This window comes from Carcharhinus amblyrhynchos, chromosome 1, assembly GCF_965287045.1.
Source record: "Carcharhinus amblyrhynchos chromosome 1, sCarAmb.v2.hapA, whole genome shotgun sequence".
Taxonomy (NCBI): Eukaryota; Metazoa; Chordata; class Chondrichthyes; order Carcharhiniformes; family Carcharhinidae; genus Carcharhinus; species Carcharhinus amblyrhynchos.
The window spans coordinates 6,175,644-6,190,924 of NC_137324.1; the positions used below are offsets into that span (position 1 = coordinate 6,175,644).

The 15,281-nt window shown below is 48.3% G+C and overlaps 1 protein-coding gene across 3 annotated transcripts in view; it reads left to right on the forward strand.

The window, feature by feature from the left end:
- Positions 1–12,834, forward strand: part of loxl3a (lysyl oxidase-like 3a) — a 54,253-nt gene extending 41,419 nt beyond the window's left edge. For all 3 annotated transcript variants that reach the window (XM_080191116.1, XM_080190934.1, XM_080191024.1), the window contains 3 exons: positions 3,554–3,690; positions 4,413–4,524; positions 12,007–12,834. In XM_080191116.1, coding sequence (XP_080047242.1) covers positions 3,554–3,690; positions 4,413–4,524; positions 12,007–12,080 — 323 coding nt within the window. In that variant the 3' untranslated portion in view covers positions 12,081–12,834. The remainder of the gene's footprint in view (positions 1–3,553; positions 3,691–4,412; positions 4,525–12,006) is intronic.
- Positions 12,835–15,281: the final 2,447 nt, after the last annotated feature.

A 15,281-nucleotide genomic window follows, 5' to 3' on the forward strand; every position in this document is an offset into this window, starting at 1 on the left:
TAAGTTACTCTTAAACAACTCCAGTGTGCCTGCCTCCACCACCTTGCTTGGCAGAGCATTCCATACCCCACTACCCTCTGTGTGATAAACCTCCCTCTAATATCCGTGTTATACCGCTCCCCCCTCACCCTAAGCCCGTGGCCCCTCGTATTGTGTGTCTCTAACATAGGAAATAGCTTATCTCTGTTTACTCTAAAGGGTGGTGAGTGTCTGGAACAAGCTGCCAGAGGTAGTAGAGGCGGGGACAATTTTGTCTTTTAAAAAGTATTTAGATAGTTACATGGGTAAGATGGGTACAGAGGGATATGGGCCAAACGCGGGCAATTGGGATCAGTTTAGGGGTTTAAAAAAAAGGGCGGCACGGACAAATTAGACTGAAGGGCCTGTTTCCATGCTGTAAACCTCTATGACTCTATAACCACGATCTCAGGCTTAAATGTCTAGCCCATTATCCTCAGACTACAATCTAGAGTCAAAATCGTACCCACCTCTACTACTACCTCTGGCAGCTTGTTCCAGACACTCACCACCCTCTGTGTGAAAAAATTGCCCCTCTGGACATTTTTGTATCTCTCCCCTCTCACCTTAAACCTATTCCCTCTAGTTTTAGACTCCCCTACCTTTGGGAAAAGATATTGACTATCGAGCTGATCTGTGCCCCACATTATTTTATAGACCTCTATAAGATCACCCCTCAGCCTCGTACGCTCCAGAGGAAAATGTCCCAGTCTATCCAGCCTCTCCTTATAACTCAATCCATTAAGTCCCAGTAGCATCCTAGTAAATCTTTTCTGCATTCTTTCTAGTTTAATAATATCCTTTCTATAACAGGGTGACCAGAATTGCACACAGTATTCCAAGTGTGGCCTTACCAATGTCTTGTACAACTTCAACAAGACGTCCCAACTCCTGTATTCAATGTTCTGACCGATGAAACCAAGCATGCTGAATGCCTTCTTCACCATTCTGTCCACCTGTGACTCCACTTTCAAGGAGCTATGAACCTGAACCCCTAGATCTTTGTTCTGTAACTCTCCCCAACTCCTTACCATTAACTAAGTCCTGTTCTGGGTCAATCGATCAATATGCAGCACCTCACATTTATCTAAACTCCATCTGCCATTCGTCAGCCCACTGGCCCAATTGATCAAGGTCTAGGAGATTCTCTGGTCAAAATAAACGTAAGAACATATGAACTAGAAGCAGGAGGAGGCCATTCAGCCCCTCGAGTCTGCTCCTTCATTAAATATGATCATGACTGATCTCATCTCAGCCATAATACCATTTAGTGTTTAAAGTTTATTCGTTATAAATAAGACTGACATTAACGCCGCAATGAAGTTACTGTGAAATTCCCCTAGTCGCCACAGTCCAGCGCCTGTTCAGCACATCTAATGCACCCTAACCAGCACGTCTTTCGGTCTGTGGAGGAAACTGGAGCACTGGGAGGAAACCCACGCAGACACGGGGAGAACATGCAGACTCCACACAGGCAGGGACCCAAGCTGGGAATCGAACCCGGGTCCCTACCGCTGAGGCAGCAATGTTAACCCCTGTGCTACCGTGCTACCGCTGAGGCAGCAATGTTAACCCCTGTGCTACTGTGCCACCCATTTTCCTGCCCATTCTTCATAACCCTTCAACCCCATTACTAATTAAAAATCTCTCTAGCACTTCCTTAAATGTACTCAATGTCCTGGCATCCACCGCACTCTGGGGCAGTGAATTCCACAGCTTCACCATCGTTTGAGAGACGTAGTTTTTCTATGTTCTATAGCCTAGTACAAAGAACAAAAACAGCCCGGGAAACAGGCCCTTCGGCCCAACGAGCCCGCGCCGCCATTTTAACATTACCAGTCCCCCCTCCACCCATGACCCTTATCTATTGTTTTTATGGCATTCCACATTGAGGGAAAACTAATTTAGGGACAATTTATTCCCTCCAATCAGCCTAATAGCACATCTTTGGGGTGTGGGAGGAAACCGGAGCACCCGGAGAAAACCCACGCAAGCACAGGGAGAATGCGCAAACTCCCACAGACACAGGCCCAAATCCATGTATCTGCACAGCAATCAGTGATAGTCACTGAGCTGTCGTGTTGCCCAGTATCTGGTCCAGTTTAAGCACACACTAACAACATGAAGCACTAGGCCACTCTCGAACATCCAAGAGCAGCCCCAGTACGACCCATCGCGTGTATGCCCCTCGTTGGACACGATGTGGACAGACTTAAAACCTGTGAATTAAAAGAGAAAAACATTAGTATCATACCACATCCTTTTTACATTACCAGGGACGTCCCAATGCTAATGAGCCTTATTTAAAACAATCACCTATATCCTTCCATCTCCAACCCACTCATGTGCCTGTCTAAGTTACTCTTAAACAACTCCAGCGTGCCTGCCTCCACCACCGTGCTTGGCAGAGCATTCCATACCCCCACTACCCTCTGTGTGATAAACCTCCCTCTAATATCCGCGTTATACCTCTCCCCCGTCACCCTAAGCCCGTGGCCCCTCGTATTGTGTGTCTCTAACATAGGAAATAGCTTACCTCTGTTTATCTATACCCTTCATAATCTTATATACCTCTATTAGATCCCCCCTCAGTCGCCGTCTTTCAAGGGAAAACAGCTCCAATTTGCCCAATCTTTCCTCATAACCCAGTCCTTCCATACCAGGCAGCATCCTGGTAAACCTCCTCTGCATTCTCTCCAGAGTGTCCACGTCCTTCCGGTAGTAAGGCGACCAGAACTGGACGCAGTACTCTAAATGCAGCCTAACCAACGTTCTATACAACTGCAACATTAGACTCCAGTTCTTATATTCTATACCCCTTCCTATAAAGGCTAACATACCATAGACTTTCTTCACAACCTTCTCCACTTGTACTGCCACCTTCAAAGACTTGTGCACTTGCACCCCCAGGTCCCACTGCGTTTCTATACTCTTTATAGGCTTATCCTTTATCATATAACTCCCCCCTACATTATTCCTGCCAAAATGCATCACCTTACATTTATCCGGATTAAACTCCATTTGCCATATATCTGCCCAATATACCAGCCTATCAATGTCCCGCTGTATTGCCAGACACTGCTCCTCACTGTCCGCCAATCCAGCCATCTTAGTGTCAAATTTGCTGATCACACCACTTACTCCCTCTTCCAAATCATTTATATATACCACAAAGAGAAGAGGTCCCAGTACTGAGCCCTGCGGCACACCACTAGTGACAGACCTCCAGAGGAGAACAAAATAATTTCCCAGCATTTAACCAGTCAAAACTCTTAAATGAATTTATACTTTCAATAAGATCACCTCTCAGTCTCCTCCACTCTCCCAGTCTCTGATCAGAGAAACACACTCTCATGCCAGGAACATCCTGTGACAGGTCTGATCTCAGTTGCCAAGTTTCCACTCGAGACTGTTAACAGTTTAATGAGGAAACATTCCCACTGCTCAAACTAACAAGCTGGGCCTTCATATTCCGAATGGAAGATTGGACCCGTCTCCGAGATTTTGTGTCTAACGGGCTTTTTCTCACTGCCAGATGTGGCCAAGAGATACGAGTGTGCGAACTTCGGGGAACAGGGCATCACTGTGGGCTGCTGGGATTCGTATCGTCATGACATCGACTGCCAGTGGATTGACATCACTGATGTTAAACCAGGAAACTACATCATGCAGGTAAACCAGAGACCAATCAGCACATCAGGGAAATCAGACAGCATTCTGTAACAGTGGGACATGCGCTCTGGGACAGGGGAGTCACGCTCTGGGACAGTGGGTCGCACGCTCTGGGACAGTGGGTCGCACGCTCTGGGACAGTGGGTCGCACGCTCTGGGACAGTGGGTCGCACGCTCTGGGACAGTGGGTCGCACGCTCTGGGACAGTGGGTCGCACGCTCTGGGACAGTGGGTCGCACGCTCTGGGACAGTGGGTCGCACGCTCTGGGACAGTGGGTCGCACGCTCTGGGACAGTGGGTCGCACGCTCTGGGACAGTGGGTCGCACGCTCTGGGACACTGGGTCGCACGCTCTGGGACAGTGGGTCGCACGCTCTGGGACAGTGGGTCGCACGCTCTGGGACAGTGGGTCGCACGCTCTGGGACAGTGGGTCGCACGCTCTGGGACAGTGGGTCGCACGCTCTGGGACAGTGGGTCGCACGCTCTGGGACAGTGGGTCGCACGCTCTGGGACAGTGGGTCGCACGCTCTGGGACAGTGGGTCGCACGCTCTGGGACAGTGGGTCGCACGCTCTGGGACAGTGGGTCGCACGCTCTGGGACAGTGGGTCGCACGCTCTGGGACACTGGGTCGCACGCTCTGGGACAGTGGGTCGCACGCTCTGGGACAGTGGGTCGCACGCTCTGGGACAGTGGGTCACTAATGTTTGTGTTGGGTTGACAGGTTGTGATTAACCCAAACTATGAAGTAGCGGAGAGTGACTTTACCAACAACGCCATGAAGTGTAATTGTAAATACGATGGACATCGAATCTGGATGCACAACTGTCACATAGGTAACCACGTCTCTCCAACACTAGCTGCTATTGGTTCCCTGCTTCCATGCAAAATGCTATCTGATTGGTCAAACACAGTTAGCAAGGGGGGAGCTGGTGCTAATACCCAGAACCTCAGCAATCTCTGACAGGGGGGGGATATCTCCTACAGCCCCACCATCACATGTAGAGATTTGTAGGGCTCTGGGAAGCTCTGAGAATCAGAGGAACTTTGGTCTGTATTTATACCGGTCCATTCAAACATCAGAACAGGCAGACAAAGTGGTTAAGGTGGTACGTTATTAGCCAGAGCAGGTGATTTTACTTGTGGGAAGTGTGTTAGATTGCAGTTTCTGGAGGAGCGTGTAAAGGAGCTGGAAGGGGAATTAGAGGAGCTCCGTATAATTCGGGAAGTGGAGCAGGACATAGAAAGGAGTTATAAGGAGATAGTCACTCCTAGGAATAAGTCTTGGGTCACTGCCAGGAAGAGGGGCAAAAAGCAGTTGGGGGGACAATCCCCTGGGGCTGTTCCCCTCCAAAATAGGTTTTCGGTCCTGGAGGCTACAGTTGAGGAGAAATCAACTGGGGATAGCCAAAGGGAGCAGGTCTCTGGGGGTGAGCCTATTGGGAAACCTCAGGTGGTTAGGGGTAAGAGATTGGGCCTCGTGATTGGGGACTCCACAGTTATGGGGACGGATAGGAGAGTTGGAGGTAAGGGTAGGGACTCTGGGCTGGTGTGTTGCCTACCAGGGGCTGGGGTCCAGGATGTATCGGACAGAGTATTCAGGACTCTTAGGGGAGAGGGAGATCAACCCCAAGTTATAGTTCATGTGGGGACACATGACATAGGGAGATTAAGGGAAGGGGATATTAAGCAAAGATTTATGGAGTTGGGGTGGAAACTAAAGGCGAAGTCAGAAAGAGTAGTTATATCTGGACTCTTGCCTGTGCCACGGGATAGTTTGGAGAGGAATAGGGAGAGGGAAAGTTTGAACTCGTGGCTGAGGGGATGGTGCAGGAGGGAGGGGTTCAGGTACTTGAGCAATTGGGGCTCATTCTGGGGAAGGTGGGACCTCTATAAGAGGGATGGTCTACACCTGAACCAGAGGGGAATCAATATCCTGGGGGGTAAATTTGCAAAAGCGATGCAGGAAGGTTTAAACTGATTCGGAGGGGGGGAGGGATAGTGAGGAAAGGGGGTGAAAGTGAGGGGGGCATAGTTGGGGAATGCAAGGCACGGCATAGTGGGGGTGGGGCGGAGCAGGGTTTGAAATGCGTGTACTTTAATGCGAGGAGTATTCGCAATAAAGTGGATGAACTTGCAGCGTGGATCAGTACCTGGGACTTTGATGTTGTGGCCATTTCTGAGACATGGATAGAGCAGGGTCAGGAATGGATGTTGCAGGTTCCGGGGTACAAATGCTTTAGTCGGAGTAGAGAAGAAGGTAGAAGGGGGGGTGGGGTAGCATTGCTAGTCAAGGACTGTATCACAGTGTCGGAGAGAAAGTTTGATGAGGACTTGTCAGTTGAGGTAGTATGGGCGGAGATTAGAAATAGGAGAGGAGAGGTCACCCTGTTGGGAGTCTTTTATAGACCTCCTAAAAGTTCTAGAGAGGTTGAGGAAAGGATTGCGGAGACAATCCTGGTTAGGAGTGAAAGTAATAGGGTAATTGTTATGGGGGACTTTAACTTTACGAATATTGATTGGAGTTGCTGTAGTTCTAGCTCGCTAGAGGGGTCAGTGTTTGTACAAAGCGTGCAGGAAGGTTTTTTGTCTCAGTATGTAGACAGGCCAACTAGAGGTGAGGCTATATTGGATTTGGTGCTGGGAAATGAGCCAGACCAGGTGCTAGACTTGGAAGTTGGTGTGCATTTTGGTGATAGTGACCACAATTCGGTTACGTTCACCTTAGTGATGGGAAGAGATAGGCATGAACCTCGGGTCAGCAATTTTAGCTGGGGTAAGGGCGATTATGAGGCTATCAGGAGTGAATTAGGAAGCATGGATTGGATTAGGGGATTACAGGGACTGGGAACGTCTGAAATGTGGAGTTTTTTCAAGGAGCAGCTACTGCGAGTCCTTGATAGGTATGTCCCTGTCAGGCATGGTGGATTTGGTAGATCTAGGGAACCGTGGTGCACTAAAAGAGTTGAGTCGATGGTTAAAAAGAAAAAGGAGGCTTATGTTCGGATGAGATTGGAGGGCTCAGATAGTGCACTAGAAAGCTTTAGATTGGCTAGGAGGGAGTTGAAGAGTGAGTTGAGAAGGGCTAAAAGAGGACATGAGAAGACTTTGGCTGATAGGATTAAGGAGAATCCTAAGGCGTTCTATAGGTATGTCAAGAACAGAAGGTTGGTCAGGGCAAGATTAGGGCCAGTTACAGACAGCAGGGGGAAGTTGTGTGTGGAACCGGAGGAGATTGGAGAAGTATTGAACCAATATTTCTCTTCGGTGTTCATGCAGGGGGACATGAATATAGCTGAGGAGGACATTGGGTTGCAGGGGTGTAAAATAGACAGTATTACGGTTGATAAAGGGGATGTGCTGGAAATTCTTGAGGGGCTGAAAATAGATAAGTCCCCTGGTCCGGATGGGATCTACCCTAGGATTCTCTGGGAGGCTAGAGAGGTGATTGCAGAGCCTCTGGCTCAGATCTTCAGGTCGTCATTGGTCTCTGGTGTAGTCCCGGAGGATTGGAGGATAGCGAATGTTGTCCCATTGTTTAAGAAGGGGAACAGAGACTTTGCCGGGAATTATAGACCGGTGAGTCTTACTTCTGTTGTGGGCAAGGTTTTAGAAAAAATTATTAGGGATAGGATTTATAGTTATTTGGAGTGTAATGAATTGATTAGAAATAGTCAGCATGGTTTTGTAGCGGGTAGGTCGTGCCTTACTAACCTTATTGAGTTTTTTGAGAAGGTGACCAAAGAGGTGGATGGGGGCAAGGCAGTTGACGTGGTATACATGGATTTTAGTAAGGCGTTCGATAAGGTTCACCATGGTAGGCTTCTGCAGAAAATGCAGATGTATGGGATTGTGGGTAATCTAGGAAGTTGGATCAGGAATTGGCTATCAGATAGGAGACAGAGGGTGGTGGTGGATGGTAAATATTCATCATGGAGTACAGTTACGAGTGGTGTGCCTCAGGGATCTGTTTTGGGGCCACTGTTGTTTGTAATTTTTATTAATGATCTGGATGAGGGTATAGTTGGGTGGATTAGTAAATTTGCTGATGACACCAAAATTGGAGGTGTGGTAGATTGTGAGGAAGGGTGTCATAGTCTGCAGGGAGACTTAGATAGGTTGCAGAGCTGGGCCGAGAGGTGGCGGATGGAATTTAATGCGGAGAAATGTGAGGTAATTCACTTTGGTAGGAGCAACAGATGTGTCGAGTATAGGGCTAACGGGAGGACTTTGAATAGTGTGGATGAACAGAGGGATCTAGGTGTGTGTGTACATAGATCCCTGAAAGTTGGGAATCAAGTAGATAAGGTTGTTAAGAAGGCGTACGGTGTCTTGGCGTTTATTGGTAGGGGGATTGAATTTAGGAGTCGCAGTGTAATGTTGCAACTGTACACTACTCTAGTGCGGCCGCACTTGGAGTACTGTGTGCAGTTCTGGTCCCCGCATTACAAGAAGGATGTGGAGGCGTTGGAGAGGGTGCAGAGGAGGTTTACTAGGATGTTGCCTGGTATGGTGGGGAGGTCCTATGAGGAGAGACTGAGGGATTTAGGGTTGTTTTCGTTGGAAAGAAGGCGGCTAAGAGGGGATCTTATTGAAACATATAAGATGATTAGAGGTTTAGATAGGGTGGATAGTGATAGCCTTTTTCCTCGGATGGAGAAAGCTAGCACGAGGGGGCATGGCTTTAAATTAAGGGGGGGTAGCTACAGGACGGATGTCAGGGGTAGGTTCTTTACCCAGCGGGTGGTGAGGGATTGGAATGCCCTGCCTGCTGCAGTTGTAAATGCGTCTAGTTTGGGGGCGTTTAAGAGATCTCTGGATAGGTTTATGGACGAAAAGGGATTGGTATAGGCTAGTGGGTCATTGTTTTTGTAACTGGTCGGCGCAACATCGTGGGCCGAAGGGCCTGTTCTGCGCTGTAATGTTCTATGTTCTATGTTTCAGAGTGGGGAGGTTGTGCTGGAACTGTACAAAACGTTGGTTAGGCCACAGCTAGGGTATTGTGTGCAGTTCTGGAATCTACATTATAACAGGGATGTGATCGCATTGGAAAGGGTGCAGAGGTGATTTACCAGGATGTTGCCTGAGCTGCAGTGTTTGAGTTATGAAGAGAGATTGGGGATGTTCTCCTTGGAATAGAGAAGACTGAGGGAGGACATGACTGAGGTGTATAAAATTATGAGGGGTGTAGATAGGACAGAGTCATAGAGTTTACAGCATCGAAACAGGCTCTTCAGCCCAACTTATCCATGCTGCCCAGTTTTAACAAACAACCAATCCCTATTGCCCGCATTTGGCCCATATCCCTCTATACACATCTTACCCATGTAACTATTTAAATGCTTTTTAAAGACAAAATTGTACCCGCCTCTACTACTACCTCTGGCAGCTTGTTCCAGACACTCACCACCCTCTGTGTGAAAGAATTTGTCCCTCTGGACCCTTTTGCATCTCTCCCCTCTCATCTTAAACTAAAGCCTTCTAGTTTTAGATTCCCCTAACTTTAAGATGTTGTCTATCTACTCTCTATGCCCCTCATTATTTTATAAACCTCTGTAAGATTGCTCCGAAGTCTCCTTCGATCCAGGGAAAAAACTCCCAGTCTATCCAACCTCTCCTTATAACTCAAAGCATCAAGTCCCAGTAGCATACCAGTAAATCTTTTCTGCACTCTTTCTAGTTTAATAATATCGTTTCCTTGGGTGGATGTAGCTATTACTTGGGGGCATAACTATAACGTTCATGGGGGAGATATAGGAGGGATGTCTGACGTAGATTCTTCACTCAGAGAGCGGTTGGGGTGTGGAATGCACCGCCTGTTGTGATAGTGGAGTCGGACACTTTAGGAACTTTCAAACGGTGATCGGATAGGCACATGGAGCATACCAGAATGATAGGGAGTGGGATAGCTTGATGTTGGGTTTGGACATAGCTCAGCACAACATCGAGGGCCAAAGGGCCTGTACTGTGCTGTAATGTTCTATGTTTCTATAATAGGGTGACCGGAATTGCACACAGTATTCCAAGTGTGGCCTTACCAATGTCTTGTAAAACTTCAACAAGACGTCCCAACTCCTGTATTCAATGTTCTGGCCAGTGAAACCAAGCATGCCGAATGCCTTCTTCACCACTCTGTCCACCTGTGACTCCACTTTCAAGGAGCTATGAACCTTTCAGAAATGGAGCGATGGAGAGAGATCAGAGATGGAGCGATGGAGAGATTAGAGATGAAGTGATAGAGAGATTAGAGATGGAGTGATAGAGAGATTAGAGATGGCGTGATAGGGAGGATAGAGATGGCGTGATAGGGAGGATAGAGATGGCGTGATAGGGAGAATAGAGATGGAGTGATAGAGAGAATAGAGATGGAGTGATAGAGAGAGTAGAGATGGAGTGATAGAGAGAGTAGAGATGGAGTGATAGAGAGAGTAGAGATGGAGTGATAGAGAGAGTAGAGATGGAGTGATAGAGAGAGTAGAGATGGAGTGATAGAGAGAGTAGAGATGGAGTGATAGAGAGAGTAGAGATGGAGTGATAGAGAGAGTAGAGATGGAGTGATAGAGAGAGTAGAGATGGAGTGATAGAGAGAGTAGAGATGGAGTGATAGAGAGAGTAGAGATGGAGTGATAGAGAGAGTAGAGATGGAGTGATAGAGAGAGTAGAGATGGAGTGATAGAGAGAGTAGAGATGGAGTGATAGAGAGAGTAGAGATGAAGTGATAGAGAGAATAGAGATGGAGTGATAGAGATGGTGGTAGAGAGAGATTAGAGATGGAGCGATAGAGAGATTAGAGATGGAGCGATAGAGAGAGATTAGAGATGGAGCGGTAGAGAGATTAGAGCTGGAGCGATAGAGAGCGATTAGAGATGGAGTGATAGCGAGATTAGAGATGGTGTGATAGAGAGATTAGAGATGGTGTGATAGAGAGAATAGAGATGGAACGGTAAAGAGAGAATAGAGATGGTGTGATGGAGAGATTGGAGATGGAATGGTAGAGAGAATCGAGATGGAATGGTAACCTTTCAAACACCCAAATTAATCCTGTTCAAATTCCCTTCTCCTGGATTCCCACTCAACCAGTTCAGTACATAATCTAAGACCCTCTCCTTTCCCGAATTTTCTTGCTAGAAGGAACTGTTCCAATCCCCCCCTCAGTCCCTCTCACCTTATTCCCACCATCTCCTGGGAATATCATCAGGATGTGGATATGCCGACGTTGGACTGGGGTAAACACAGTAAAACGTCTGACAACACCAGGTTTCAGTCCAACCGATTTATTTGATAGTAAATTCACTAGCTTTCAGGTTTGTCCCTTCGTCAGGTGAATGGAGAGTTCTGGCCTCAGAACTCAGACTTTTTACAATATCATCAGGTTCAGTCTTTCTAAAGCCTCTTTTCCCCCCCGCAGACTCCAGACATGTTCCTGATCTCTCTGTCTAGACTGTCTGGTAATCTGCTCTGCTGATCCTCAGACTGGGTCAGTGATCAAGCTGTTAAATCTGGAGCTGTGTTTCATAGAATTATACAGGACTGGAGGCCATTCTGTCTTTCGAGCCGGTGCTAACTCTTTTGAAACAGCTCTGCAATTGGACCCTTATACTTAAAGTACTGTAGGTGCTGGAGATCTGAAATACAATCTGAAAATATCACACTCAGGCAGAATCTGTGGAGAGAGAAACAGAGTTAATGGCTCAGCTCGAGACTCAGGTCTGATGAAAGGTCATAAACATTAACGCTGTTCTCCTCTCCACAGATGCTGCTGAGTATTTCCAGAATTTTCTCTTTTTATACGGAGTTAAGTTCACTGTTCTTGCTATTTTATAAGGGTGGCACGGTTGTTAGCACTGCTGCCTCACAGCACCAGGGACATGGGTTCGATTCCCAGCTTGGGTCACTGCCAGTGTGAGTTTGCATGTTCTCCCCACGTCTGCGTGGGTTTCTTCTGGGTGCTGCAGTTTCCTCCCGCAGTCTGAAAGATGTGCTGATTAGGTGGATTGGCCACGCTAAATTGCCCCTAAGCATCAGGGGGACTAGCAGGGTAAATATGTGGGGTTACAGGAATAGGACCTGGGTGGGATTGTGGTCAGTACAGACTCGATGGGCCACATGGCCTCCTCTTGTAGGGCTTCTATGGATTGTAGCTTATCACAGTCCGGAAAGTTCTTTGTGAAGTATTTGTGCAATTTCTTTTTGAAAGTTGTTGAATTTTCTTCCACTGCCCATTCAGTCTGGGCAGCTGGTAATGAGTCATTGTGTAAGCATGGATTCCTTCCTGTGGTTATGTTAATGTTTACTGTCTTTTCTGCTCTCTCCCCCAGGCGATGCTTTCAGTGAGGAAGCAGAGAGGGAGTTTGAGAAATATCCTGGGCAGCTGAATAATCTCATTCCCTAGGCACCGTCCATCCCAGTCACCAGGGAGTGATGGAGTCCTCCACGAGCCTGACTCTCCCCCAACAAACAAACTCTCGCCATCCCCTCTGAACTCAAACTCTGAACATTACCTACAGGGTGTGAGACAGGCCCGCCATCCCCAGACACACACACACACACACACAGGCCCGCCATCCCCAGACACACACACACACACACACACAGGCCCGCCATCCCCAGACACACACACACACACACACACACACACACAGGCCCGCCATCCCCAGACACACACACACACACACACAGGCCCACCATCCCCAGACACACACACACACAGGCCCACTATCCTCAGACACACACAGGCCCGGTTCCAGCCTGCTGCAATTCCCATCAAACACTGGAGCAGTGACTGTTTAATACAGTGGGAGTGGGATGAGGGACAGGAACTCCCAGAAAAACGTTGTGGGTGTACCTACACCTCAGGGGGAGCGGCAGTTCAAGAAGGCAGCTCACCACCACCTTCTCAAGGGCAATTAGGGATGGGCAATAAATGCTGGCCAGCCAACAACACCCAGATCTGAGATTGGGCGAATCATTGTCAGCTCCCCCCTCCCATCACCCTGTTACACACCCTCCCCGACCCATCACCCTGTTACACACCCACCCCGTCCCATCACCCTGTTACACACCCTCCCCGTCCCATCACCCTGTTACACACCCTCCCCGTCCCATCACCCTGTTACACACCCTCCCCGTCCCATCACCCTGTTACACAGCCCCCCCTCCAATCCCATCACCCTGTTACACTGCGCCCCCCTCCAATCCCATCCCCTTGTTACACACCCACCCTCCTCCCATCACCTTGTTACACACCACACCCCCCCCCCACCCATCCCATCACCCTGTTACACACCCACCTCGTCCCATCACCCTGTTACTCTCCTGTACCCCTCGTGTTGTATGTTAGGGGCTGGGGAAATTGCTGATATAGACTCTGTCCTGTCACTGAGAGTTTAGAGTTGCAGATTCCTCACACCCAGCTCCTGTCTGTGATTCCCTCCCCAGTTTGACACAAGGTCAGGTCGAGAATCTTCTTGATGCAGGAGCCCACATCGAGAGGATTGGCCTGTTCTTGTCTACTGGAGAGAGTTGGTCAGTATTCCAGCCGGATGAGGAGATTTCCCACAACTCTTCACGTAAAGAGAACCCAGTCCCTAAAAAGCGGAGAGATGGTGGGGTCATCTCCCTCAGCAACAACCCTGCTCCCATTCAAAACTCCAGAGAAATGCTCAATAAAGTTATTTTTACTAAATATTATTTACAAACTTCTTTCTAATTAAATATCAGTCCAAACTATAGTGAATAGTTCCAATAAAATGTTACACTTTTTTTAACCGTTTGAAACTTTGGCAATGTTCCTGTTTAAAAGTCATTTTAATCTCACCGGTAATGATAGTGTGTCAGTATTCTGTTAGTGGCAGGAGAGAGACCCAACTCTCCGTCATCACACAGTAAAGCAAATACTAATAAGTAATACACACTGCCATCTTTGCAAATAATTGTGGTCTGTCTCTCCCACCTCCTGTCTCTCCCTCCATCTCCCACCATCTCCCACCTCCTGTCTCTCCCTCCATCTCTCTCTCCCTCCATCTCCCACCTCCTGTCTCTCCCTCCATCTCTCTCTCCCTCCATCTCCCACCTCCTGTCTCCCTCCATCTCCCACCTTCTGTCTCTCCCTCCATCTCAAACTCCTTTAGTTTCTCACCATCTTTCCATGCATCTCAAATTCCTGTGTAACCATCACTCCATCTCCACCCCTCAGTACCTTCGTCCCACTGAGCAAGAGGAGACCACTCAGCCCGCTGAGTCTGCTGCACCATTCAGTATGGTTAGGGCTGATTGCTTGTGGTCCCAGCTGCACTTTTCTATCTGCCTCCCACAACTCACTTTCCTGTCGAAAATCAGTCTAACTCAGATGATCAGAGGGTTAGATAGGGTGGACAGTGAGAGCCTTTTTCCTCGGATGGTGATGGCTAACACAAGGGGACATAGATTTAAATTAAGGGGTGGTAATTATAGGACGGACGTCAGAGGTAGGTTCTTTACTCAGAGGGTAGTCAGGGCGTGGAATGCCCTGCCTGCAGCAGTTTAAGGGCCAACTTTAAGGGCGTTCAAATGGTCATTGGATATGGATAACATTGGAATAGTTTAGGTTAGAGGGTCATTAGATTGGTTCCACTGGTTGGCGCAGCATCGAGGGCCGAAGGGCCTGTACTGCACTGTAATGTTCTATGTTCTAACTCGCCTTAAATAAATTCAAAGATACACCCTCCATTACTTTTTCAGAAAAGGAGGCATCTTGAGGGGAATTGCTTGATAGAGCAGACGCAGCACGGTTTCGTTAAAGGGAAGTCGTGTCTGACAAAGTTATTGGAGTTCTATGAGGATGTGTCTAGGGCAGTGGATAGAGGAGAGCCGGTGGATGTGGTCTTTCTTGATTTTCAGAAGGTGTTTGACAAGGTACCTCACAAGAGGTTTTTACAGAAGGTTAGGGGGCATGGAGTTGGGGGGTAGGGTGTTAGCGTGGATAGAGGATTGGCTGTCAAATAGGAGGCAGAGAGTGGGGGTCAATGGGTGCTATTCGGATTGGCAGTTGGTGACTAGTGGAGTGCCCCAGGGGTCAGTGCTGGGGCCTCAGCTATTTACCATTTATATAGATGATCTGGAGGAGGGAACCGAGTGCAGGGTGTCGAAATTTGCTGGTGACACCAAGATTGGTGGAATGGCAAATTGCGCGGAGGTGTGGAGAGTCTGCGGAAGGATCTAGATAGGCTGGGCGAATGGGCCAGGAAATGGCAAATGGAATTTAATGTTGGCAAGTGCGAGGTGGTCCACTTTGGTAGGAATAATGGTAGGAAGGACTATTACTTACGGGGCGAAAAACTGCAGCAGGCAACGGTGCAGAGGGACCTCGGGGTCCTTGTGCATGAGTCACAAAAACCCAGCCTGCAGGTGCAGCAGGTGGTCAGGAAGGCGAATGGGATGCTGGCCTTCATAGCGAGGGGGATTGAATATAAAAGTAGGGAGGTCTTGCTGCAGCTGTATAGGGCATTGGTAAGGCCGCAGCTGGAGTACTGTGTTCAGTTTTGGTCGCCGTACTTACGCAAGGATATTTTGGCCTTGGAGGGAGTGCAGAGGAGGTTTACTAGGCTGATACCGG